Source organism: Eschrichtius robustus, chromosome 19, assembly GCF_028021215.1.
Source record: "Eschrichtius robustus isolate mEscRob2 chromosome 19, mEscRob2.pri, whole genome shotgun sequence".
Lineage (NCBI taxonomy): Eukaryota > Metazoa > Chordata > Mammalia > Artiodactyla > Eschrichtiidae > Eschrichtius > Eschrichtius robustus.
In genome coordinates, this window is record NC_090842.1 from 61,331,691 (window position 1) to 61,358,800 (window position 27,110).

At 45.8% G+C, this 27,110-nt stretch overlaps 1 protein-coding gene across 2 annotated transcripts in view; it reads left to right on the forward strand.

The window, feature by feature from the left end:
* SAE1 (SUMO1 activating enzyme subunit 1) overlaps positions 1-25,237 on the forward strand; it is a 69,697-nt gene extending 44,460 nt beyond the window's left edge. Inside the window, exons 7-9 of one of the 2 annotated variants that reach the window (XM_068528044.1) lie at positions 13,088-13,232; positions 20,523-20,592; positions 24,216-25,237. In XM_068528044.1, coding sequence (XP_068384145.1) covers positions 13,088-13,232; positions 20,523-20,592; positions 24,216-24,308 — 308 coding nt within the window. In that variant the 3' untranslated portion in view covers positions 24,309-25,237. Of the gene's footprint in view, positions 1-13,087; positions 13,233-15,064; positions 15,344-20,522; positions 20,593-24,215 lie in introns of those variants that run through there. The other variant, XM_068528045.1, reaches the window with a different exon arrangement.
* Positions 25,238-27,110: the final 1,873 nt, after the last annotated feature.

Genomic DNA, 27,110 nt, shown 5'->3' on the forward strand with positions numbered 1-27,110 from the left:
CTGTATGGGGCTCGCTGGGACTGGAGTTCAGCCTAGACATGACCATGAGTCCTCCCGTGGGGCTGCCTCTCACCCTCAGCCTTCATTGGTGGCTTAGCCCTTTACCAGCCTCCTCCTTCAGATCTCTTCCTTCTTTTTTTTTTTTTTTTTTTTTTTAGTATTTATTTATTTGGTTGCACCAGGTCTTAGTTGTGGCAGGTGGGCTCCTTAGTTGAGGCTCGCCGACTCCTTAGTTGTGGCATGCATGTGGGATCTAGTTCTCTGATTGGGAATCGAACCCGGGCCCCCTGCGTTGGGAGCGTAGAGTCTTAACCACTGCCCCACCAGGGAGGTCCCCAGATATCTTCCTTCTAATCCATTTTCAGTCACTAGTCTGATCTGTCTAAAAACTAAAACCCTTCCATGATTCTCTTTTGCCTTCAGGATACCATTTAGACTTCCTGGATTGGCATCCCAGACCTGGGGCCCACTGACCTCCTTTTCTCCTTTCCACTCCCTTCCGCCGTCCATGAACCCTGTGCTCACATTGCTGTCCCCAGACACCTGTCAGTCCCTCGCTTCTACACGTTTTTATTCCTTCTGCCTGGAATATCCTGCTTCGTCCCTTCCCACTTATCCTCACTGCTCACTCTGATGTGACCTCCAGGAATGTAGCTCCCCTGATGTGAGTTGGGTTTCCTTCCTCTGTGATCCCATACCATCCCCTGGACAACAGAGTCACTTGAGGGCAAGGACCACAGCTCACCATCTCTTGACTGGGCCTGATGCAGAGCAGGGCCTTGCTAAATGTGGATTTGATTGATTGCTGCGGCCACCTGTCCCAAGCTTGGAGAATCTTGCCTGTTCTTAACCTGTGGCTTCATTCATTTATTTTAGGCCCCTGTAAAGCCATCTAGGTGGTGCTAATTTGCATAGTTGGCCTTTGGCCTTTTCCCTACTGTGCCACAAGACACACAGTACCTCAAAGCCCCAGACCTGGCTGTAGGACTGTGCCTAAATCCAAAGGATCGGGGAGCCCTTCCACTTTCCTTTAACTCCCCATGTGCGGGGAACAAGGGCTTATTAATGACTGGAAGCTCCTATCTCTCCTAGGCGCTGGCAAAGTCAGACCTAGGGCCCTCCAAGGGAGGAATTCGAATCTTTTCTGAGATGGCTGATTGTTCTTGGTTCATATATCTAGCCAAACAAGTTTGGAGTTCATGTCTACTTTCTCCTGCCACTAGAACCTTGATGTCTCCAGCTTTGGATTTGAAAGAAAGGCATTTCGGTCCCACTCTGTCATATACTGCCAGGCCTTGAGCAAGCCTCTTTGCCTTGTGGCTTCTGTTTTCTTTTATAGAAATGAGGGAGATGTTGATAATCTCCTCCCAATGACCATGTATAGGAGAGCCTTAGAAATAGCCCTATTTTCTCCTTCTTTTAATTGTAAAAGTAAGACATCTTCTTAGTAAAATATTCAGATACCTCAGAGGAAACTGCCATTTCTTGTGTATTCTTCCAGAACTTTCTAGTATTTTGTACCTCATTCTTCCTCATCACTGCAAGGATTCTCTCTCAAGATTTCTTAATGGTGGACACTTTATAACTTTTTTACTGTTAGAAAACTTAGTTTGATTCCTCCTTCCTCAATTTTCCCTGCCCTCACCGCAGGGAAATTTTATGATTTTTTTAATTGACTTTCTCTCTAGACCTCAGCTTGATTGGGTGATCAGTTCTCTTCAGAAGGAACTTCTTATTTTAGAACTTGTAACCTTTGCAAACCAGCCATTGCCACTTGGGCCTGGCGTTCCCCAGCGGGTGTTTTGGTGTCCAGCAATGACAAGAACTGCTGAGGAAGAGACAGCCACAGGGAAATGGGTTCCGATAATGGGGCATCAGCTGAGTGCTTGTTGATTTGCTACTGTCATAACCACAAATGTTTAAAAATAATATGTAGGGTGGGAGGAAGAAAAAAGCAGTGGGTTTTGTTGTGTTTCTTTTTTTGTTTGTTTTTTTTCTGGTGCCACTGCCTTATCAGAGGTACAAAACGCAGACCACAGTCATTCAGAAAGGAAGAAGGCACTGCCGTGCAGAGAAGAGAGGTGAGGGGAAGGGCAGAGGTGACCCATAAGTGCAGTTCTGGGCTTTACCGCCGTCAGCAGGTGTAGAGTTTGGTCAGAGAACCAGCTGTGGTGAGGCTCATGCTCCGCGCCTCAACCTGAAAAAGAGGCACGACCCCAAGTCCGCCACGTAGGGTCACAGGGATTAAACGATGGCCGGGCACATCTTGTGCATTAGTAATTGTCGATTAAGTGCTTTGTATCCATCGTGATCACATTACGTCTTCACAGCACCCTCGCGAGAGCAGATCTACTATGATCATGTCATTTTCACAGGAGGAAATTGAGTCTTGGAGAAGCTAAGTCATTTGTCACCAAACCTAGTAAGTGTTTAAGCGTTGCCCAATACCCCGTCTCTCAAAGCGCTCAGTCAGACTTCAATTATTAGCCTTACTAGTACTAATAGCATTATGTCCATTTTTAAAGTCTGAACCTCACAAGAGCCCTGTGACATTCTCTTATTCCACTTTTGCAGATGGGAAACTGAGGCCCACCGAGACCAGATTGTAATAATGGGCAACACTGTCAGCAAGCTGCCTTGTTTTCTTCTTTGCAGGCCCACATCTCCCCCGCCCCCGCAGTAGCCTATGTTTGAGCTGTTCTCAGGCCCCAAGCCCAGCTGCAATTCTTGTTTAAAGCCTCACATCTTTTCTCTGACTGTCAGACAACAGTCACGGGAATGTCCTGTGCCATCTTCCCTGGGTAAGAGCGGTTGGCAGAGAGCAGCAGATGCCCACAGTCAAGGTCATGTGCCACTCAAGTGCTGGCCTGGAGAAAAGACCCTGTCTCTCTGCTGCTTGTGACCAGGCAGGGTGAGTGTGAATGGAAAGGGCTTTGTCAGAATAGCTCTGTAAGCGGAGGGTGCGGCTGGCAAAGCTGGTAGATAGGGGCCCTTCCAGTAGGGGACCAGCGATGGCCATACTTGGCCTCTACATCGTCTGCCTCTGCATTTTAGAATGTTTTTGTCCCGTTCTCTTTGTAAATTACAGACTTTTCAGGATGTTCCACTTTATTTTTATTTAAATAAATAAATTTATTTATTTATTTATTTATTTTTGGCTGCGTTGGGTCTTTGTTGCTGCACGCGGGCTTTTCTCTAGTTGCGGCGAGTGGGGACTACACTTTGTTGAGGTGCCTGTGCTTCTCATTGCAGCGGCTTCTCTTGTTGCAGAGCATGGGCTCTAGGTGTGCGGGCTCAGTGGTTGTGGCATGCGGGCTCAGTAGTTGTGGCTTGCGGGCTTAGATGCTTTGTGGCATGTGGGATCTTCCCAGACCAGGGATAGAACTGTGTCCCCTGCATTGGCAGGCGAATTCTTAACCACTCTGCCACCAGGGAAGTCCCGAATGTTCCACTTTAAAGGTGAGAGTCAAGCTTGGGAATCATTAGACTTTTTTTTTTTTTTTTTTTAAGAGGAGAACTAGAATATTTGGTCAGACTAGAGCCTGAATGGGTGGTTTGCATTATTCCAAACTGGTGGACTCTGAGGTGGGAAACTAAGGTCACTTGAAGTGATTTTCTTTTTTCTTTTCTTTTTTTAAACTAGCCTGTCTTCTATCTTCTTTCTGCTTAGAAGTGTGCTGACTTTGGAGTCCATCGTGATCCTGAGCCTCAGTTTCCCACCTCTAAAATGAGGATGGTAACAATTGTACCTACTTCATTTTTTTTTTTTTTTAAATTTATTTATTGATTTTTGGCTGAGTTGGGTCTTTGTTGCCGCGCGGGCTTTCTTTAGTTGCGGTGAGCGGGGGCTACTCTTCGTTGCGGTGCACGGGCTTCTCACTGTGGTGGCTTCTCTTGCTGCGGAGCACGGGATCTAGGCATGTGGGCTTCAATAGTTGTGGCTCGTGGGCTCTAGAGCTCAGGCTCAGTAGTTGTGGTGCACGGGCTTAGTTGCTCCGCGGCGTGTGGGATCTTCCCGGACCAGGGCTCGAACCCGTGTCCCCTGCATTGGCAGGCGGATTCTTAACCACTGCGCCATCAGGGAAGCCCTAATTCATTCTATTTTATTTTACATAGGAGAGCTCATTCTGAATATAGCCTATTTATGCCCCCCCTTTTTTTAAACCTAAATGCTATTAAAATTTAAAAATGTGACTAAAAACTGCTTAAACATAATTTTAATAGCCGAATAATATTCCATTCTGTCAATCTATCATGTTTCATGTAATCATCGTGTTATTGGATATGAGATTATTTCCAGATTTTTTGAAATATGCATAAATAACATGGCAGCGACCGCTTACACATAATTAAATCACTGGCTAAGGAGCATGACCTTTTGTAAAGATCCTCGATACCACATCTTCACATGGTTTGGTGAGCATTCTCACTCCCACCAGCTCTGGGTGACAGAGCCAGTGCCTCTGCCTCTCGCTCAGGTTGAGTAATCGTGGTCTTTCATTTGGTAGGCAAAAACTGGCAGCTCATTTCTGAGAAGTAGGACTCTCCTTTCTCCCATCAACAACTTTCATCCAGCTGCCTCAGGTTCTTTTCAGAAGAGAGTGAGCTGTAAATAACAAGAGGCAACTTTCTTTCTCTGTTTTGAGCTGATATGTGATGAGATCAGAGACTGGCCTTCATACGAGGGGTGAAAGGGTGGTCAGGACTTGGTGCTTAGAAGGGGTGTTTCAGAAAAAGTCCTCAGGAGAGGCCAGTCTGGAGGTGAAGTTCTCTGAGAAAGAAGTCAAAGGACTGTGTGGCCGTGGTGACAGACGGGGGCTTATGCGAGTGCCCTCCATGGATCGTGAGCTCTGCCTTCTGGTCCCCAGCACAGCTCAGCACAGGCGGTGGGGGTGGAGTGCAGGTGCTCAGGAAATGTTTGTGGATGAAAAAGTGAATGAATGAGTATATGCACATGCATACTTTTAAGTTTCTGGGTTAAAGAGAAAAACTAAGAGTGAGGTAGATGAAGGGGGGAGTGGTGTGGAGCTGAGCTGAGCAGATGGCCAGACGCCGCAAGAGGTGAGAGGCTGAGAGCCAGCAGAACTCATGGTGGCTTCCTGGAAATGCCCCGCCTTCCTCAGTCCAGCTGTGTCCCTCCTTTGAGCTTCACCCCCGTGGGCTGGCAGTTCTGTACCTTTAGCCCTCGGATACAGCCTTGAAAGCCAGGCTTCTATCTTGTTTCCCTCTTGAGGGCAGATGTGGTACACTGTGTATCTTTTTTTTGTTTCTTGCTGGACATTCCATGTTAAGCATGTTTGTAAATAGTTGATAAGAGAAACAGATCCATCCTCGGTATCTTGAGGACTCCATTCAATTCGATTAGTAATAGAGCAGGCCTGGTTAGAATCTGTGAGGGCCTTGTGTCGCTTTGTTGTGAGCCTTCTCCCCACCCGTGTGGTGATTTTCCTTCCTTCTCCAAACATTGAAGCTTCCCGTGGAACAGATACTTTCTCAGTGCCTACTATGGGGCAAGCCCTGTGCTAGGCATTAAGTAGATAATAGTGAACAAAACAGATATGGTCTCTGCCCCACGGAGCACCAAAATCTGGTGGAGGAGACAAGTCAGTCCTTATACAAGTGAATTTACACAGATGACTGTGAAATCACAAATTGAGATTAAAACCCTGAGGGAAAGAACAGGGTGCGGAGAATAAAGAGTATAGTTCAGAGCCGAGGCGCTGTAGTCCCCGGAGCTCACTGCTGAGTTAGTGGTGGTCACACAGTCACATGAGGAATCACAGCATGAACAAACGTGTCAGCTCCTCTAAGGGCCATCCGTGCAAGCTGGATTTATGGAGGTGCGGACAAGCAGTGGCAGTTCTGGAGTAGCGCCATTTACCTGATGCTTACCTGGCACCGTCCGAGGTGCTTTACGTTTATCAGTTCCCTTAATCCTTAAGCCCCTTAATAAGGTCAGTGTTCTTACGATTCCCCTTTCACAGAGGAGGCTCGGCGTCGTTGTCACTTGTCCAGGGTCACAATAAGTAGGAAAATAGGGGATCCAGAGCTGTGCTCCTCGCTGCTGCACTCTGCTGCCCGTGGATTCCAAAGCTCCCCAGGCCTAGGCAGGGCTTTGCAGAGAGAAGGCGCAGCAGGCCCTGACAAGCAGCATGTGAGCGTGCTGAGGGCGAGAGGTGGGGAGGCTCAGCGTTTGGGGCTGGGGGCCTGTGAAGATGAGGTGGTTCCGCCCACTGGGGAGGGAGCGTGGCAGGCTGCTCGGTGAGACCACTCCCTTCTACCCCATCACGCTCTCTCAGAGCTCCTTTTCCAGTTCCCACCTTTTGTTATTTCATAGGTAGTTTTTGTTTGTCACCCTCACGAAATGCTCTGAGAGGCAGAGCATGCATCTTGCTCTCCCCTGCCCAGCTCAGGCCCAGCACAGAGTCCGTGCTCGCTACGTATTCATTGAATGAACAGTTGACTAAATGTGAGACCTAGCGTCTTGCCTGAGCAGATAAGCTACCAGCTAAGAGGATAACTCTATTTTTCATTTTCTTGGAAGTTTATGTCACCCAGGAGTGGATCTGATTTCCAGGCCATTCCCAGAGATAATGAGTCGCCATTAAGTGAGCCACTTTGGGGAGAATGGGTGGGGAGCACCAGAGAGATGGGGCGAGGGTGTCTGGCACAGAACAGCTTTAGGCATCAGCCAGGCAATTTTATATAGATTTGACTTTGTCTCAGTTGAACTGTTTTGGGAAACAGCAGTTGGGTTGGAGCTAGTTTGCAACATTGATTTCATTTTTTTCCTATAAAAATACTGGAGTCTTTCGATGGCCTTAGTGATTATGCTAAATATAATCATGCCATTTAAATGCAATAAGAAATGTTTAGAAAGAAATAGAGTGATTAATAACATTGCTTCCCAAATTCCTGTTATAACACTAATCTGGTATTCTGATTCAGATTGAATTTGAGTTAATTTCTTTTTGCAAAAGTAGTAGTTTATTCACACGTACGCAGTTTTTCTTCTAATCCATGAAAAGGTGCTTGGTTTCCCCTTTTCAAAGTTTGTCTTCTCTGTTACATGGGCAAGTCCTGAACTATAGCAGAGACCCCAGCCTATCCTCCGTAGCGGTGAATGTCATCCCCCCTGGACTTCTGCAACCCGAGTTAATTAAAAGGTGCAGATGAAGTTAATCAAGTTTGGAACTCTTATTTTGTGCAGTGTTTTAATATGTTTCAATGAGTCATCTTTTGGCATCCCTGACAGTATTTGATCTTCATGGAATAGTTTCATAATCTGGAAACTGGTGGGGAGGTGCTCTTCAGAAATGCACAGTCAACAGTGCTATGTGTGTGTCTGGCTATTTGGGAGGGCGGACAGCAGAACAAAGAGGAGAATTTAATAAGCGAGAACTCGTTCAGGGCTAGGGTCAGTTCTGAGGCTGCTGCCCGTCTAGAGCACTGGGCTTCTTCCCACCCCTCCTCCACCCCTGCTAACTGGAGTGCTGACATTAGAAAAAGAGTGCAAAATACAGCCTCTGTTTGCTTTGCTGCAAATAAGTGGCCGGACTGACTGGCCCCCTTCCCGGAGGCCCTGAGCAGACTTCAGATGTGGTCAGCAAGGTATCTGGACGGTGCCAGGCTGCCGGCCCACGTCCAGGCGGCCTGCACCAGGAACAGGCAAGGGACCCAGAGAAACAGCGGGGCCAGCTGCTGGCTGCCTCTGCTCCTCCTCTGAGTGCCGTCTTATTTCTTTCTGAGATGAAACTGGTCTTACCCTCTGAAGATTGATGGGCAAGGTTTCGTACGGCCTCCACCTCCACTTCTCACCCACTGAACTAGTAACTTAAAATTAATGGACCAGGGGCTTCTCTGCTGGCGCAGTGGTTAAGAATCCGCCTGCCAATGCAGGAGACACGGGTTCGAGCCCTGGTCCGGGAAGATCCCACATGCCGCGGAGCAGCTAAGCCCATGTGCCACAACTACTGAGCCCATGTGCTTAGAGCCCGTGCTCCGCAACAAGAGAAGCCACCGCAATGAGAAGCCTGCTCGCCACGACTAGAGAAAGCCTGTGCGCAGCAACAAAGACCCAACTCAGCCATAAATAAATAAATAAATTTATTTATTTATTTATTTATTTTTTATTTTTTTAAAAAGGACCAGTTGAGAGAGGGCAGGGCCCCGTCATGAAAATGCATCTCACAGAAATGTCGAATAGGAGCCTTCCTGAGGTGGGGGGCAAAGAGCCAGACCACTTGGAATCCCTGGGCTGCATTCCTGATGGTCCTGGCTTTCTCCTGGATCAAGAAGCACAGATTCCGAATGCCAGCATTGGCATTTCTACGCCACTACCCATTGGCCGTCCCATTGAACAAGCCGCTCAATCTCTGAACTTCGGTTTGAAGTTCACCTGTAAAGTAGGAAGAGCATTCAGACCTACCTACCTCCCTGGGTTATTGTGGATGTAAAAGGTTTAGAATGGTGCCTGGCATGGAGTAGGCATTGTTTGTTTTGCAGTTGTTATAATTGTTTGAGTATGCTTCAGGAGCTGTGTTTCATAACCAAAGGATGAAAAGTTTTGTGGTGAGGGCTGAAAAAATGATCCTCTCTCCTCTGTGCCTTGTGACAGTTGGTGCTTCTGTCCCAGTGACACGGAAATAAGAGGACTGCACAGGAGGCAGCTAGGGCGGGACTCCTGCTGCTGTCCAGCAGCCTCATTCCGTTCCCACGTGCTTGCCACTGGGCCTCGGACTGTGCATTACAAACGGCCTGCCCTTGGCACTGCCTCCGTCATCTGCTCAGGCAACACTGATGCACATTCTGGGTCCATCTTCTCAGGAGTGATTGACAGAATTAGTGCTGACATTCGATACAGTCCGCTCGGAGTATCCTCTTTTGACTGGACTAGCAGATTTCCAGGTTCCTTTGTCTTCACAGGACATTGTTGGGAAAGAGGCTTGGTGTAAACAGCGATGACCTGCCACTCTGCAGTCTTTTCTCCACCCTGTCCCCAAATGCTTGATTGATTGCATTTGTTTACTCCAAATTGGAATCCCAGTGACACATCTGCAAAGTTAGAAGTTGAGCTTAGGTGATGGCAGGTCTGCGTTAGCCAGCATCCAAATTGTCATCGACTTTTGAGTTGTCTGCCAAGTGGTCAGGTAGAATTGAGGGTTGTAGAAGCTGTGTTCTTGAAAACGAGAGGAGAGTAACAGTCCCAGCCAGCAAACAATATTCAAAACAGGTGTTCTGGAACCTTTTTAAAATAAAGAATAGAAAACCTCTGATGTGCAGAGCCCTATGCTGGGCACATGACAAGCGATCTTCCTCTGACACCGGCACTGAGAAAAGCATAGCCCAGAAGCAGGTTGCGTCTTCTTTTACCTGGGCCTCCACGTTTTGGGATCTTCTCAGAACACTGTGTAGCCCATTGATGAACTTCTCTCAGGCTTCAGTGGAGCCATCTGTCTTGACCCCTAAATTCCCCATCCTCCCCCGCCATCGCTTTCAGACTGCAGAGACCAAAACTCCCTTGCTCACCATCGGACCTTCGGCACATAGGTCAGCCGCGCACACTGAGTGCTCGCTTGTGCAGGTGAATGAATGAATTCCTACTGCTTCTTGGAGGGCGGTTCTCACCGCACTGCTCGTCACCAAAACTGTGAGTCTTAAGAAAACAAAGAGAAGGACAATGATTCCTTAGTCTGGGGCAAGTTCCAAATACTTGCGTTTTTAAAGAGCCTCACAACAATTGCCTGAGTTTTCAGTCCACCTTATCTTTTAGGGAAGAGCCCCTTGTACTGAGGGAGAGTGTAACTTGCTGGATAAGTTCACTTTTTCAGTCAGCAAATGCTGATGAGACTTAAATGGAAGCAGTTTGTGAACTGTGAGTGTGAGGGGCTCTCCCAGGGCACCCGGGGATCTACCCCGCTCTACCTCTGCTCCGGAACAGCCTGTGTGGTGTGGGAGGAGGACTGCCCTAGAGACGAGGCTCCAGGCTGACTGTGCGCCTGCCTTGGGGGGCATGTGGGGAACAAGAATGCCACCCAGCCAGCCTGCAGTGGGCACCCAGACAAGGCATTGTGGCGGTAGAAGGTGCTTGTATTTTGATCAGTCTTCTGCTCCTGCCTGTGTCTTTTCGTTTGCGCTACAATTTCAAACCTTGTTAGGGTCTTGTTATACAGTAGTGCTGATTTGCTGCCATCATCTGAACCTTTCCTCTGGTTCACATCCGGAACAAAACGTCCGTTTCTGGAGGTTGACATAGTGGTTGTAGTAAGTAAGGGAGGTTTTGTTTGTAATGATCTGCCTGTCTGATGAGTCTGAGCACTTGGCTGGCCTTTCTGGCTGAAGCAGTTCATCCTTTGAACTGATGCCTGGAATGCATGCCTCCTCCACCTGACCTCTCTTTTCCCTCTGCTGGAAGTTGCCCCCACCCTTCTTCCCAAGCCCACACATACTTCGCTCATGTTGCTTCCTCAGGGAATCTTTACTTGACAGCACCCTATAGAGGATGTCACATCCTCTGTTGTACTGTCATGGCACTCATCACAGTAATTTTAGTCATTTTTGCAATATTCGATTACCTTTCTGACTATATTTGTTGAATAAATGAAAAGTGTTACCTTTCACTTGGCCCACATTTTAATTTATATGTGTATATATATATATATATATATATTTATTTATTTATTTATGTATTTATTTTTGGCTGCATTGGGTCTTTGTTGCTGCACGCGGGCTTTCTCTAGTTGCGGCAAGCGGGGGCTACTCTTCGTTGCGGTGCGCGGGCTTCTCATTGCGGTGGCTTCTCTTGTTGCGGAGCACAGGCTCTAGGCACGCGGGCTTCAGTAGTTGTGTCACGTGGGCTCAGTAGTTGTGGCAGGCGGGCTCTAGAGCACAGGCTCAGTAGTTGTCGTGCATGGGCTTAGTTGCTCCGCGGCATGTGGGATCTTCCCGGACCAGGGCTCGAACCCGTGTCCCCTGCGTTGGCAGGCAGATTCTTAACCACTGAGCCACCAGGGAAGCCCCCACATTTTAATTAATGTACTACTTCCTGTAGAATGAAAAAAAAATGTGTTTAATTATCAACATCTATAAGGATTTATTTATTATGAAAAGGCTTGCTTTTTAAAAAATTTATTTTATTGAATGAAGTATAGTTGATTTAAAATGTTGTGTTACATATGTATGGAATCTAAAAAAAAAGAAATGGTTCTGATGAACCGAGGAGCAGGGCAGGAATAAAGACACAGACGTAGAGAATGGACTTGAGGACACGGGAAGGGGGAAGGGTAAGCTGGGATGAAGTGACATATATACACTACCAAATGTAAAATAGATGGCTAGTGGGAAGCGGCTGCATCCCACAGGGAGCTCAGCTTTGTGCTTTGTGACCACCTAGAGGGGTGGGATAGGGAGGGTGAGAGGGAGGGGATATGGGGATACATGTATACATATAGCTGATTCACTTTGTTACACAGCAGAAACTAACACAACAATGTAAAGCAATTATACTCCAATAAAGATGTTAAAAAATTTTTTTAATAAATAAATAAATAAAATGATAGTACCATAATCATTGCTAATTTATGTCAGCCTCAATTCTAATACTTTCCACTAGTCTATGTTTAGTTGCTGTCTTGATATTGTGTTTGCAGATAGTTCTAGTCTTTAAAAGAGAATTCACCAATAAAGAGAGATGTGATGCCAAAAAAAAAAGGTCTTAATTTCTGCTGTACAGCAAAGTGATTCAGTTATACATATATAGACATTCTTTTTCATATTCTTTTCCATTATGGTTTATCACAGGGTGTTGAATATAGTTCTCTTGTGCTGTACAGTAGGACCTTGTTGTTTATCCATCCTATATATAATAGTTGGCATCTATTAATCCCAAACTCCCAATCCTTCCCTCCCCCAAACACCTTGGCAACCACAAGTCTGTTCTCTATGTCTGTGAGTCTGTTTCTATTTCATAGATAAGTTCATTTGTGTCATATTTTAGATTCCACATATAAGTGATATCATATGGTATTTGTCTTTCTCTTTCTGACTTCACTCAGTATGATAATCTCTAGGTCGATCTGTGTTGCTGCAAATGGCTTTATTTCATTTTTTTAAAATAAATTTATTTACTTATTTACTTATTTATTTATTTATGGCTGCGTTGGGTCTTCGTTGCTGTGCGCAGGCTTTCTCTAGTTGCAGCGAGCGGAGGCTACTCTTGGTTGCAGTACGCGGGCTTCTCATTGTGGTGGCTTCTCTTGTTGTGGAGCACGGGCCCTAGGTGCGTAGGCTTCAGTAGTTGCGGCACGTGTGCTCAGTAGTTGTGGCGCACAGGCTTAGTTGCTCCACAGCATGTGGGATCTTCCTGCACCAGGGCTCGAACCTGTGTCCCCCACATCAGCAGGCAGATTCTTAACCACTGCACCACCTATTTCATTCTTTTTATGGCTGAGTAGTATTCCATTGTATATATATACCACCTCTTCTTTATCCATTCATCTGTCGATGGACATTTAGGTTGTTCCCATGTCTTGGCTATTGTGAATAGTGCTGCTGTGAACATAGGGATGCGTGTATCTTTTTGAATTATAGTTTTGTCTGGATATATGCCTAGGAGTGGGATTGCTGGATCATATGGCAACTCTGTTTTTAGTTTTTTGAGGAACCTTCATATTGTTCTCCATAATGGCTGCACCAGTTTACATTCCCACCAACAGTGTAGGAGGATTCCCTTTTCTCCACACCCTCTTCAGCATTTGTTATTTGTAGATTTTTTTTATGATGGCCATTCTGACCCGTGTGAGGTGGTACCTCATTGTAGTTTTGATTTGCATTTCTCTAATAATTAGCGATATTGAGCCTCTTTTCATGAGCCTGTTGGCCATCTTTATGTCTTCTCTGGAGAAATGTCTATTTAGGTCTTCTGCCCATTTTTCAATTGGGTTGTTTGTTTTTTCGTTGTTGAGTTGTATGAGCTGTTTGTATATTTTGGAAATTAAGCCATTTTTGGTCACATTACTTGCAAATACTTTCTCCCAGTCTGTAGATTGTGAAAAGACTTGCTTTTTAACCTGTCTTCTTCCTTTCCCAGTGCTCCTGAAGTTCCGCACAGATAAAGGAAGAGATCCTAGTTGTGATACCTTTGGGGAAGATTCTGAGTTGTTGCTCCAGATTCGAAACGATGTGCTTGACTCCCTGGGTGTTAATCCTGACCTGCTTCCCGAAGACTTTGTCAGGTTGGTCTCAGTACTTATCACAGTTCAGCCTGGATTGATAAATGTCTGTTGTCAGTATTTGCCTTAATTTGGGGAGATGCTTTATTAAGACCGAAAGCCCTGAGGAGAGCCTCCTTTGCCACTTTCTGCCACCTCCTGTGGCCCTCTGTCCTTCTGTTGGTACAACAGCAGTATATGAAAAATCGAGGTGACCTTGTATGTGTGCAGGTATAACTGCACGATAAATGGAGTGGCGGGGTCAGGAGAATGGGTTAATCATTTGGTAGATATTGCCCCATTGCCCCCATTGATGACCTATCAGTTTATACCCTCAGCAGCAAAGGCATCCCTGTTCCCAGCGTCCTCGCCCTTAGGCGCTGGGATGCTTTCACCTTAGGCGACCAGTCTTTTGCTCTTATACACAATCAGGTTTAGGATTTGATTGGATCGGTCCAAAGGGAGACTGGGTCAGGAACCCCTTCCAAGCAGTTCTGGGGTCATCTCATTACTCTCACTCTCTTTTGCTGTATTTGGGGGGCTCCCTAAACTGCTTTGCTGTGCTCCAGCTTGTAGCAGTAATAATGATGGCTAGAATTTACTGAGCAGCTGTTATAATACCAGGCATTGTGGTAGTTGCTTTCTGTACATGCTCTCTCTTGACAACAGCCCATTTTATAGGAGAGGGAAAGTTAATTTAGAGCTCAGAGAAGTTCAGTGACTAGTATGAGGTTATACAGCTAATAACAACAGCACCACGTATTGAAGACTTTCTGTGCTTTACCAACACAGCCACGTTTAATTGTTACAATGATCCTCAAAGTGTGTATTATTATTTTCCCATGAGTTAAATGAAGAAACTGAGGCTCAGAAAGATAGTCACTTGTCCAAGGTTTTAGTAAGTAGCCAACCAAGATCTCACCACACTGCTAATCGCTGGTAACAGCACAGTACCTTGGTTCCTTTTCAGCAGTAAAGTAAATCGGAGTCCCTTCATTCCCTAGTCCTTTCCTTGTTCACTCGTGGCTGGGAGCCTCGCTTAGACACCAGCAATCCTCAGCCGATTTAAGACCAGCAGTGGGCTTTGAATCCCCTGCCGGGCCCTCAGCCAGAAAGAGGCAGCTGTCTACAAGGTGCTTTTGTAAATTAGCACTGGGAGGTCGGGGCTGATGACACTGCAGGCTGGGATGGGGTCCCTGTTTCGGGCTAACAGCGGGCACACTTCTCTTGGTGGAGGAGCAAGTGGTGCCTGCTCTGCGCTTCATGGCAGGAGGCGGGCAGGCTCTGCAGGGCTCCAGCTTCAGTGGACGTAGCCAGGCCGCAGGGCCGCCGAGCACACCCAGTGCCGCGTGCCGGGCCTGAGAAGCCGCCGAGTGACTGATTTGGGTGTTTAGAGTGATGAACGGCCTGCCTCTGCATCGCCAGCCAGTGGCAGAGGCCCCGCTTCCCAGAAGGAGAAAGCCACAGCCTAACTGCTAACAGCCGGACGAGCTGCCGGCTAGTTTCCTCTCCAAAGTGTCCCCCCTACCCCTTTGCAGAAACCGCTTTCCCATGACTACGCCTCATGTGCTCAGGCGCTCCCTCTCTATTGCCTTTTAAGTAAGAGGTGGTTGACGGCCTCTCGAAGTCCGTCTGTGGCTGGTGGAGATGAGGCTGGTGGAGATGGGATAGGGATGCGGCGAGGAAATGAGCCGCCGTCTGGCAGCTGAGCTACCCTCACAAATTACCCACTGCCATTTCCGAGCAGGGTGTGCTTGCTTGAGTAGGGAAAGCTGTGCCCAAGTCTCCATTTCCCTCATCTGTCTGTGATCTGCTTGTCCTGTCCCTTCACGTTATGTTATTTATTCTCTTTTCAGAGAGCTTTATTGCTTTTCTGATTATGAAAGTAACAGATGCCCATTGCCAGCAAATATAAAAGGGAAGAAAAGGATCATCCATAGTCCTCCCAGTGAGAAGTAGCCACTGCTAACTTGGGGTTTAATTTGGGGGTTTAGCCTCACGGACATCAGTATGTGTATTTACTCATGTTTTTTCTCTTTTTAAATATCAAAATGAGATTGTACCTTTCATGTGATAGCCTTCTTTTTCCAGCATATCATGGACTTGTTTGTGTCACAAATACAGATCCATAACTTCACTTGTGCTGCGTAATGTTTCATTGTCTGCCATATGGTTATTTATTTAGCCATTACCTTATTGGTGGGTACGTGAGTTATTTATAGTTTTTCACTATTATAAACACTTGTGATGAACATTCGTAATTTGTATGTGTAATATAACTTCTACTGTTTCAAAAAAATTTTTTTATTGTGGTGAAATACACACAACATAAATTATGCCATTTTAACCATTCGTAAATGGACAGGTCAGTGGCATTAAGTACATTCACATTGTTGTGCACCTGTCACTATTATCCATCTCCAGTACTTTTTCATCATCCCAAACTGAAACTCTGTCCCTGTCAAACACTAACTTCCCATTGTGTTGCCCCAGCCCCTGATAACCTCTATTCTACTTTCTGTCTCTATGAATTTGATTGTTCTACGTATCTTGTATAAGTGGAATTATACAATATTTGTCCTTTGGTGAACTTACTGGTTTTTAAGTTTCAGAGATAATATATATCTTATGGAAAAATCAGATAGTGTGGAATAAATTCAAAGATGAAAATGAGGAGGAGTGGGAGGCACAGACTATTGGGTGTAAGATAGGCTCAAGGATGTATTGTACAACACAGGGAATAGAACCAATATTTATTTATTTATTTAGGCTGCACCATGTATAGCTAATATTTTGTAATAACTGAATGGAAAGTAACTTTTAAAAATTGTATAAAAAATTTAAACAATTTAGAAAGAGGAAAATGAAAATTACTCATAATTCCGTAAACCAGAGAAAATCACTGCATTTGGTATTATATTTTTTATCAGAGATTATGTAAAATCAACAAAAATCCTTTGTAGATTAAAAAAAAAATATTCATTGTTAGTAAGCGTGATGGGAAAAGGTACAACCTTTTAAGGAGGCGGTTTGGAAATAAGTATCGAGAGTCATTTAAGTGTTCCCTCTTTAGCCCAGTAATTCTGCTCCTTGATAATGAGAATATACCCGAAAGAAATAATGTGAGCAAATACTTATGTACAGAAGATATTCATTATCATATTTATAAGAAAGAGAAATTGGAAAGGCATTAGAGAGTTAATATTACAGAGCAAATGCAAATACACAGATTAAAAATGATATGAAAGGGACTTCCCTGGTGGCATAGTGGTTAAGAATCCACCTGCCAATGCAGGGGGCACAGGTTCGAGCCCTGGTCCGGGAAGATCCCACATGCCGCGGAGCAACTAAGCCTGTGCGCCACAACTACTGAAGCCCACGTGCCACAACTACTGAAACTCGTGTGCCTAGAGCCCGTGCTCTGCAACAAGAGAAGCCACCGCAGTGAGAAGCACGTGCACTGCAACAAAGAGTAGCCCTGGCTCACTGCAACCAGACAAAGCCCGCCCGCAGCAGTGAAGACCCAACACAGCCAAAAATAAATAAATAAAATAAAATTAATAAATTTATTAAAAAAAAAATGATATGAAAAACGTCAAGCATACAGAAAAATGGAAAGAATAGTGAACAGTAGTAAACATCTATATACCACTCAGTTAGATTCAGTTGTTAATATTTTGCTTTTTTATTTTGGGGAGGGGGGCAGAATGATGACATGATGCTTAAGAATGCATCAGAGTTCATCTGTTGCGTTTGGTTCTGTGCTTCTTTTAATCTGGGAGTTGGCAAACTGTTCCTTGCCACCTGCTTTTGTAAATAAAGTTTTATTCCACACCTACTCATTTGTGTATTATTTGTGACAGCTTTTGTAGAGTTTTTACGAAGAGTTTAAACAGAGACCATATGGCCTATAAAGCCAAAAAATTATTTGGCTTTAAAGCAGAATGTTAATGTCTGGTTCTTTACAAAGAAAGTTTTCCAACTCCTGATCTAGAACAGTTTACTGCCTTTTTTTTTTAGGAGTTCAGGCCAGTTATATTGTAGAATATCCCATATTCTGAACTTGTCTGATTATGTCTTGAGATGATGCTTGTTTTTGTCTTGTTTAGTTTTTATTACTTAGACTTATACAGTGAAATTTGTTCTTGTTTCCTCATGGTTTTTTTTTTTTAATTTACATACAGTCAAATTTATTCTTTTTTGTTATGCAGTACTGTGAGTTGTTTGTGTGTTTTGTTTTAAAGTTCCGTAAAATTTTACGAAGACACAGAGTTGTGAAACTACCACCACAAACAAGATATGGAAAAGTTTTGTCACACACCCCCCCACCCCCCAAACTCCCTCATGCTGCCTTGGAGTAATCAGCCCCTTCCGTACCTGCAACCACTGACCTGTTCTCTGTCCCTGTAGTTCTGCCTTTTTCAATAATGTAATATAAATGGAATCATACAGCATGTGTAGTCTTTTCGAGTCTGGCTTCTTTCCCTTAGCCTAATACCTTTGAGATTCATCCATGTTGTGTGAATCGATAGCTCATTTCTTCTTATCGCGAGTAGTAGTCCACTGTATGGATGTACCACAGTTTATGCACCAGATGAAGGACATTTGGGTTGTTCCCAGTTTTTGGCAATTGTGACTAAAGCCAGTATAAACATTCATGTGTTTTTGTGTGAACATAAGTTTTCATTTCTCTTGGATATGTATACCAAAGGGTGGAATTGATGGCTCATATGGTAACTCTGTTTAACAATTTGAACTCTCTTTCACAGTGGGCACACCACTTTACCATCCCACCAGCACTTTATCCAGGTTCCAATTTCTCCACATCCTTGCCGACAAGTGTTATTGTCTGTCTGTTTCAGTGTTAGTGGGTAATGAGTTGCATCTCACTGTGGTTTTGATTTGCATTTCCCTGATGACTAATGATGTAGAGCATCTTTTCATGTGCCTACTGGCCATTTGTGTATGTTTTTAGAGAAATGTCTATTTAGATCATTTGCCCATTCTTAAATTGGGTTATCTTTTTATTGTTAAATTGTAAGAGGTCCCTGGATACAAGTCCTTTTGTCAGATACATGATTTGTAAAAATTTTCTCCCATTCTGTGGGTTGTCTTTTCACTTTCCTGATAGTATCCTTTGAAGTAGAAATGTTTAACTTTTATGAAATATAATTTATCTTTTTTTCCCCCGTTTTTACATGTATGTTCTCGTCTGAAGAGTTTTACAGTTTTAGCTTTTGCATTTAGGTCTGTGATCCATTTTTGAATTAACTTTTGTACATGATGTGAAGTAGGGGTCCACATTAATTCTTTTGCCTTTAGAGACCCAGTTGTCCGAGTAACATTTGGAGAGTATTGCCATCTTAACAATATTAAGTCTTCTGATCCATGAACTTGGGGATATCTTTCTATTTATTTAAGTCTTTTATTTCTTTCAACAATGTTTTGTAGTCTTCAGAGTATAAGTTTTACACATTTATTGTTAAATTTATTCTGAAATATTTTATTCTGTTGGATGCTATTGTAAGTCAAAATCTTAATTTCATTTTAAGGATGTTCATTGCTCATGTATAGAAGTAGATTGATTTTTGTATGTTAATCTTGTCTTCTGCAGCCTTGCTGAATTTAATAGTTCAAATAATTTTTCTGTGGTTTCCTTAGAATTTTCTATATACCAGATCATGTCATCTATGAATATATGTATTACTTCTTCTTTCCAGTCTGGATGCCCCTTATTTCTTTTTCCTTCCTTCCTTAAATGCCCCGGCTAGAACCTCCAGTACAATGTTGAATAGAAGTGGTGATAGCAGACATCCTTGTTTTGTTCCTGATCTTTCAGTCTTTTGCCGTTAAGTAAGATGTTAGCTGTGGATTTTTCGTAGATGCCCTTTATCAGTTTAAAGAAATTTCCTTCTCTTCCCAGTTTGTTGAGTGTTTTTATCTTGAAGAGGTGCTGGATTTTGTCTCATGCTTTTTCTGTGTCTGTTGAAGTGATCATGTGTCTATATGTTGCTGGTTTGGTTTGCTAGCATTTTGTTGAGATGATAAAAAAAAGCAGAATGTTAAATTTGTATTGTACGATCACATAGAATGTAGGTGAATTTTTTTTAAAGGAAAAATATTCCCACATTTGACTGTCTTTGAGTAGTAGAATTATGGTGACTAGTTTCTCTTTGGTATAGTTCTCTGTGTATTTTATAGTTCTGCAGTGGACCTTGGTACGCGGGAGGAAGAGCAGCCTCTGTGGATGGACAGATGGGAGTGCTGGGCCCGGCCAGGGGGTGAGGAGATGGGCATCCCCAAGCACAGTTGATGGGAGCTGAATGGGTATAACCTTTCTGGAGGGCATTTTGGCAAAATGTATCAGGACTCAACAATTCTATATTTGGGAATTTGCCATAAGGAATTGTTTGGACACCACTGCCAAGATGTATGGTCACAATGTTGAACAGTTTAAATATCCATCAGTAGGTTACAGGGCACAATGAATAATAGCTGCTATGACTTGGGTTTTAAATTATATATATTTAGATATGTGCCCTTTTAAAAATGTCTAGAAGGGTATGTACCAAACCAAGAAGACGGGAGGTGGTCTCCTCGTGGTAGGGTTCCGTAGGGAAGCTTTCCTTTTAACTTGCCTGCACCTCAATTTGCTCATTTAAAAAACCCTTTTGTGTTCAGGGATGGGAACTGGCGAGGCATGGTTCCTCTGGGGAGGTGGGGGGGAGAAAGCGTTTGGCTGTCCAGGATGGGTGATTGGGGCAGGTGACAATATTAGCTAAAATTTGTCCTCTGGATGCCCATCCTGGCCCGGAAGGGTTGGTATCTACGTGGGTAGTGAAGGCTTTTTCTGCTCCCGTGCTTTAATCTCAGGCCCCGACTTTCCCATGCCTCCTGCATGTTAACACAGGCCTACTCCTGACATTTGTCTGGGAATAGCATATAGAGCCCACTGCCCATTGTGGGTCAGGAGAGAATTGCGAGAATGTGACCAGGGCACTGAAACATCTGATATTTGTAGGACTTTATTTTTAGGACGCACAGATATAGCCTTTCCTTTAACTTTAAAAAAAAAAAAAAAAAGTTGTGAAACAATTCTTGCCTGCCAAGGTTCAGAGGTCATTCCCAGCCACCTACTAACCTGGATCAGATTTAATTTTCACGCCTAGTTGCCAGCATTAGCGTTGCTGTCTGAATTGACTCCTCCTGGTAGGAGATGTTTTCATTCAGGTGAACCCACTACTGACCTTTTCCAGATGTCCTTACCAGCCTTCCTGTTCCTCGGTGCTCCATTTCATTTGTCTTCTCTTTTAGATACTGCTTCTCTGAGATGGCCCCAGTGTGTGCAGTGGTTGGAGGGATCCTGGCCCAGGAAATTGTGAAGGTAAAAAGTCACTGTGGCATAGAAAATCGTTGACCCTCCGCACCATGACCTTGGATGTGCCAACAGAGAGAACCCGGGACTGTCTTAGAGAGCTGCCTGGCTTCTCTGACTCCACTCACCCTGTTTCCTGCCTTCCCCATTGCCTTTGTGCCTTCCTTTTTCCACCCCATCCTCTTCTCTCCAGCCCATCCAGGTGGGCCTGCAGCAAATGATCTTTGAGTGCCTGCCTACTCAGAGCTGGACAAAGAGCTTGTGAGGTGCTGTGCACCGTCCCCTAACTATACCAGCCGGTTATCTGGTGCTTATGGTATTTGTCAGGTATTCTGCCTCTTACAGCTCTTATGAAATGGGCACTGTCCTGACCCCCATTTAGAGGGTGGACACCGAGGCCCAGAGAAGGGATTCCACGACCCGCGCTTCTCCACCTCTGCTTCACAGTTTCTCTCCACCCATGGCCATGGCGTCAAAGCACCCTCTCGTTACTACACACGCCATGGGCGTGTATAGAGCAGGGGGAGATCAGTGCCAGTGGGGCCTGTGCACTGTGCCAGGAGCCCCACAAGGCTCTATCCAGGGTGACCTGTGCCCATGTTAGGCAGGTGCCGTTGTCCCTCTCAGAAGAGAAGCATTTCATGTAGGGTCATGAGGTAACCAAGTAAGTAGCACAGCCTTTTGAGTCTCTTCTGGAACATTTGAGTTGCCAGAACTATAGCATACCCCCAGATGTATTTTACTTTCTTTGGGGACTTTGATATTTGCCCAAAGATATTGAATTTGCCTTTTGCAGGTTCTTAACTGCTTTAGTGGACTTGCAGTGATGGGGTGTCCTTTTCTTTCATGCAGCAGAGTCGTGCCTGGTCAAATAATTCTCCATGTCCATTTACACGTCAGGTTTGAGCTTAGGAGGACGATTTGGAGACCAGCTCTCACTACTTTGTCCTGCTCTGGAAACATTTGACTCAATTTGATGGTCCCACCATCCTCTCGAGGCCTTTTTTTTCTCTCTTCTTTCCTGATCCTTCTCTCTGGATCAATTCTTTCCCTAAATCTAACTTTCTATGTCATAGGCAGTAGGGGTGAGCACCGAGGAGGTACAGTGGGAGAAGAGGAGAAGCATGGGATGCCGTGCCTGCTTTCTTGCTCATGCCTTCTGCTTAACCCAGACTGATAAAAAAGTTCAGCTATGTCCCCAGTCTGAGAAGTTGGCTGCCCAGAGGACTGTGTTGAGAAGGATTCTGAGGCAGGAAAGAGTACAGTGATGGAAAAGTCAGGGGGGGAATGGGAACATAATATATTTTTTGTGGCCTACAGTGACGACAACAATAGTAGATAACATTTCTTGAAAGCTCATTGCGTACCTACCGCACAGAGACCGTGTTCCCTACGTGGATAGGCTCATTTGATCCTTACAACAACCCAAGAGGTAGGAGCTGGTGATCCCTGCTGTATGAAGGGGGCACTGAGGTGCAGAGAAGCGGCAGAGCCAGGACTCGAGCCCGTGCCATCTGGTTTCTGAGCCTTTGCTCTGCCATCAGGCCTCAGGTGCCCTCCCTAAAGGCCCTCCCGTCCGGCGGGGCTCTGTGTGGACCGGGGCCACCGTCCTTGTGCCCTTAGCCTCACCTCCATGCCTCCCATTGAGAAGCTGCTCCCTGAGTTTTTCATGTGGGGTGGAGACTGTGGGTCGGGCAGGTGGCCTTGACCCCACTGTGTGCAGGGGCTTCTCTGCATGCCAGTCCTAACCTCTAGTGCAGCCCCCTCCTTCCTGCCTGCAGGGGACAGCTGTCGCCCAGCATCTTGTTTCTGTTTATCCCAGATAGCCAGAGTACTCTGCATTCGTGGTTGCTGGGTGTGTTTGGAATCTCCTCCTACCCCCATCTTGCTTGGGAAGCACATTTACCTTTTGCCCCATGTTCACCCCATGCCCTGCTGTCTTGTCCCCGCCACTCCCCCTTACTTAACACCGTTCCCGCTTCGGCCAGCTGGCGGTAAAGGCCTACAATCCGAGGGCCGTGGACCTCCCCCTTTTCCCTGGTGGGACCATCTGACCACCCGTAAAAAGTAAACATCGGGAGACGAGGGGGGCAAATGTATAAGTCTGTTCCCTTGGAATCATCTTTGTTTCCCTCCTTCCTTGCATCATCGCAGACACCACATGTTCTACCCATGTCCTCTGTCATGTCCCGCTTCCTTGGGTTTAATCATCCTTCTTTTCTCTCCCCACTGTCCGCGGTCGGTCTCCCCACCTAGAGTACTAGAGGTGAGAGTGACAGCAGCAGCCTTATCAAGCTCCACGTGAAAACGCCTTGTGTCATCTCCTGGAACTTGGGTTCTCAGGTCTAAGATCCACCTGTGGGCTCTTGGGCCCTTCCACCTGGCTGAGTGCTTGGGGCCTCAGATATTGGGAAAGGACCTCTGGCCCCCGTTGGTCATAGCAGCTCCCGTTTATTGAGAATTTACTACATGCCCGACACATTACAAGCTTGATCGCGTTTCATACTCACCAGGGGCCCTAGCAGGCAGGGGCCATTTATTTGCCATTTCATATGCCAGCCCAGAGAAGCAAACCTCTGATCCAAGCCCCAGGCAGGGAGGGACTTCAGAATCCTTAATATCTAGCACAATACCTGACACAGAGTAGATGCTCAATACATTTTCCTCAGAAGAATGGTTATTTAGGGAATAACCACTCGGAATAGGTATAATTGTCTCCATTTTACAGATGAGAAAGTGGATTGGGATTGGCACTCAGTGCAAGGAGGAGAGGTTCGGGATGTTTAGAGCACACTCCCAACCTTGTAAAGAGGTCCTGCCTTAGGGATGACAGCCCGGTGCTCCCGGAGACCGTGACACCCTGCCTAGCAGTCTGCGTGGGTGTGATGTCTTCCTCTTTAAACAGTAACCCTTCTTGCATTGAAAATGTCCACTATCGCCTATGGACCTTTCCCCAGTACACACAGGTACACACATGATTCAGCGTGTAATTTCAGGGACTCTTAACTCCATCTCTAACAGTGCTGTGAACTTCTGTTAACCCCACGAGATAATCATCATTTTCATGGCTGACTGGCACGTCCCAGGCCCTCTGGACCCCAGCCCTGGCGTGTCCCGTGGAGGGCAGGCAGCACCGCCTTCTCGTGGAAGCGCCGCTTCTGCATCAGTGAGTGTCCCTCCAGGTGACGGAGGCTGCGGCCTCAGACGTGTTGGACTGAATCAGTGCCTTTCTCAGTTGAATAGTCATAAATAATTATTGCTGCCGTTAGCCAAGCGGTGCTTCTCCATGTTAGGCATTGTTTTAGATATTTGAGGTACAGCATCTTTTTTAATCCCTAGGATAAAACATTTGTTATTTTCCTTTTACATGGGGAAAGTAAAGGTCAGAGAGGCTAAATGATCTGCTCAAGGACACACAGCTGGTAAGGGACAGAGCAAAGGGACATGACAATTACAATCAGAAGTGTCTCCCAACATAGCCAAATAGCCCCTGGGGAGCAAAATCAACGTCTCTTGCGACCCACTGCCCACGTTGCTTTTAGAAGGTTTCAGCTTGGGGGTTTATTCTCTTTTCTCCATTTTATCCCTTTTAAAGCACTTGAGCTGAACCCTCTTCTTGTTTCGCTCCCCAGGCCCTGTCTCAAAGGGACCCTCCTCACAACAACTTCTTCTTCTTTGATGGCATGAAGGGGAACGGGATTGTGGAGTGCCTCGGCCCCAAGTGAACCCAAGACTTGGCAGCCGCGGCAATGCTGCCCGCGGCTTGCTCACATGTGACCCTTGTCCCCTTCCCCCCGTGACGGCCCTCTCCAGGCGAGGGAGAGTGAAGTCACTGAACCCATGCAAACCGTTTCCTGTGAGCAGTGAGGTCGTACAGATGCGCTGCTTCTCAGCACCCGGGGCTGCTAAGCAAGGGGCGTAGGTCCTGGCTGTCGCCGTTCCCGTCCCAGGCCTGCGCGGCCAGCACCTGACAGCCCCCTCTGACTCCTCGTCACGGCGTCGCCAGTCCCCCCGGCCAGGAGCCAGCACGCCTTGTTGCTTAGGAGCCTCTTGCCACCTTCTTGGCCTTAGTCTCCGCCTGATGTCACACAGAGAGGAGCATGACTTCAGGTGGGGAATAAGGCCTAGGACCGATGAAACACTAGTGGAACCACAGTTCCAGATGCCGACAGGTGCCCTTAGAGAGGGAAAAACATGGCAGGCGGAATGTATTTCCTCCAAAGTTTGAGACTCTGAAAAACAACAGGTGGCATCTGGTGTGCTATTCTTGAGTTTTAGTTTAGGATTAGTTGAGTTCCAGCCTGGATTTTGGACGAGAGGAACTATGACCAAGTCCTCTTGGGTATGAGGGTGAGACCTTGCAAATGGAATATTAGCGGGAAAGCTCGTTTTAAAAAGGCAGATTCCCTGGTCCCACCCCCTGGGGATTCTGACTCCTTGGCCTCGAGCTGGGACAGAGGAGCCCGCCCTTCCCACGGAGCCCCATGCCGATGCCGTGCCGACCCTCGCTCTGGAGGCTGTCGCGTGTTAAGGGCTGTATCGGCCCTTCATTTACCCCCCTGAATTGCAGCTGTTCGTGTTTTTTTTTAATATTTTCTATATTTCCTTGGTTCTTTAAAAAGGAATGATTGAAATAAAGTTATTTGCTTTAGGATTTGTTTGTTTTTCTTCCACATTAGAAACTTCTTCCTCTGACAGGGAGCGATCCAACAATTGCCTAAACCTGAAGAAATGTCCCTGGATGCTTTAACATGACACAAAGATCCTCCCCTCCGTCACCATTCCTGCCACCGTTTTTCTGGGCAATGCAGCAAGAGAGTGCTCATATTCTAGCGTGCAGAAGCTTCTGATTCTTATTGTCTGTTGAATAATTCAGTTAAGTAGTGGCTGTTCTCAGGGATAGCAATTGTAATAATAGTGGAAAAGGAGTAAAAGTGAGTGATAGTTAAGAGTCTGCCTGCCAGTGCAGGTGACGTGGGTTCGAGCCCTGGACCGGTAAGATTCCACGCGCTTTGGAGCAACTAAGCCTGTGTGCCACAACTGCTGAGCCCACGCGCCGCAACTGCTGAGCCCACGTGCTGCAACTAGTGAAGCCCCCGCACTCTAGAGCTCGTGCTCTGCAAGAAGAGAATCCACCACAATGAGAAGCCCGCGGACCGCGGCAAAGAGTAGCTCCCGCTCACCGTGACTGGAGAAAGCCCGAGCGCAGGAACGAGGACCCAACGCAGCCAAAAATAAATAATATAAATTTAATTAAAAAAATAAAGTGAGCGATGTTCTCATAACGGTTAAGTGACACTTAAGTAAAATGCCCCAAGTCCCACAGCTGGACGGGTCAGAGCTGTCGTTGGAGCGCCAGGTTTGTCTTGACTCAGCAGCACGTTCCAAGTCTCCTAACCCTCACTTGGCTTTTCCACGATGTAAATCGTCTGGCTGGTTTGAATGAATAAATCAGCTCCTTTCCTATTTCAGCCCTGTTGCAGTCAGTGAAAAAAAAACTGATCTCCTCTGAGAGGAAGAACTCAATTCCCCCAACCCTCCTGGTCACCTCTGCTCCCACCCTAGGTGAAGCTAGGGCTGCATTTTTGGAGCTGCCCCTTTCTGGGCCCTATTAGTGTTGAGTCAGGGAATCCTTGCATGAATCTTGCAGGGTCTCAGAAAATTTGAGCTAATTACACCCTTTACTTTGCAATGTGGGGCCTTGGTCACAAGGGGGAGCAGGCGGGTCTGCATGGATTAAAAACAAAATTGTTGAATCTTCTCTGAAGATTCTTTCAAACTTTTCCACCCCTGTACCTGTAATGGCAGAGATTGAGTGATCCCAAAAGGACCCCTTGGGAACCTGGGGGGTGGTGCTGGAAGCTGCCAGCCCTGGGCAGGAAATGTCTTTATTCTCTTTGCTCCAAATTTCATATTTTCCCATATTACATGTTGGTGTTATCATAAGAATGGATTTCCCTAAGTCTCCAGGAAGTCCACAGTGATTATCCTGTGCTTTCTAGCACCTCAGGAGATAATGTAGCCCACTTGAGAAAGGGGATCTGAGCTGAGAAGGTAGCAAATATTTTGGGTGTGCTGGAGTTATTAAATGAAAGGAAATGGGTTCTCTTTGGGGCTGCCAGCCTTCTCTACTCTGTACCCCACTTCTCTTGTCTCTGGTATGTGTAGCAGCCAAACTTCATTAGGTGCTCAATGGTTGAAGTTTCAGACAGAACGTTCTAGTGAACAGGTGCTACTCAAAACGAAAAAAAACGCTCTTGGTCCCATCGCAGCCCCACGTTCCATGATTTCCCTTTGCAGTGCAGACACTTTTTGTCAGTTTCTTGCTTTTTTTTTTTTTTTTTTTTTCTTTTTGGTAAGTATAAATGTATATCTATTGAGGTATCACCTATTTGCCCCTTTACAGGTGGGGAAACGGAAGTTTAGGTTGTAGTTGGCAAGCAAAAGAGTTTAAAATAATAGCTTACATGCTCACACTGCTTGCCTGATACCTTTCAAAATACTTGTACTTTAGCTAAATGGTTTGA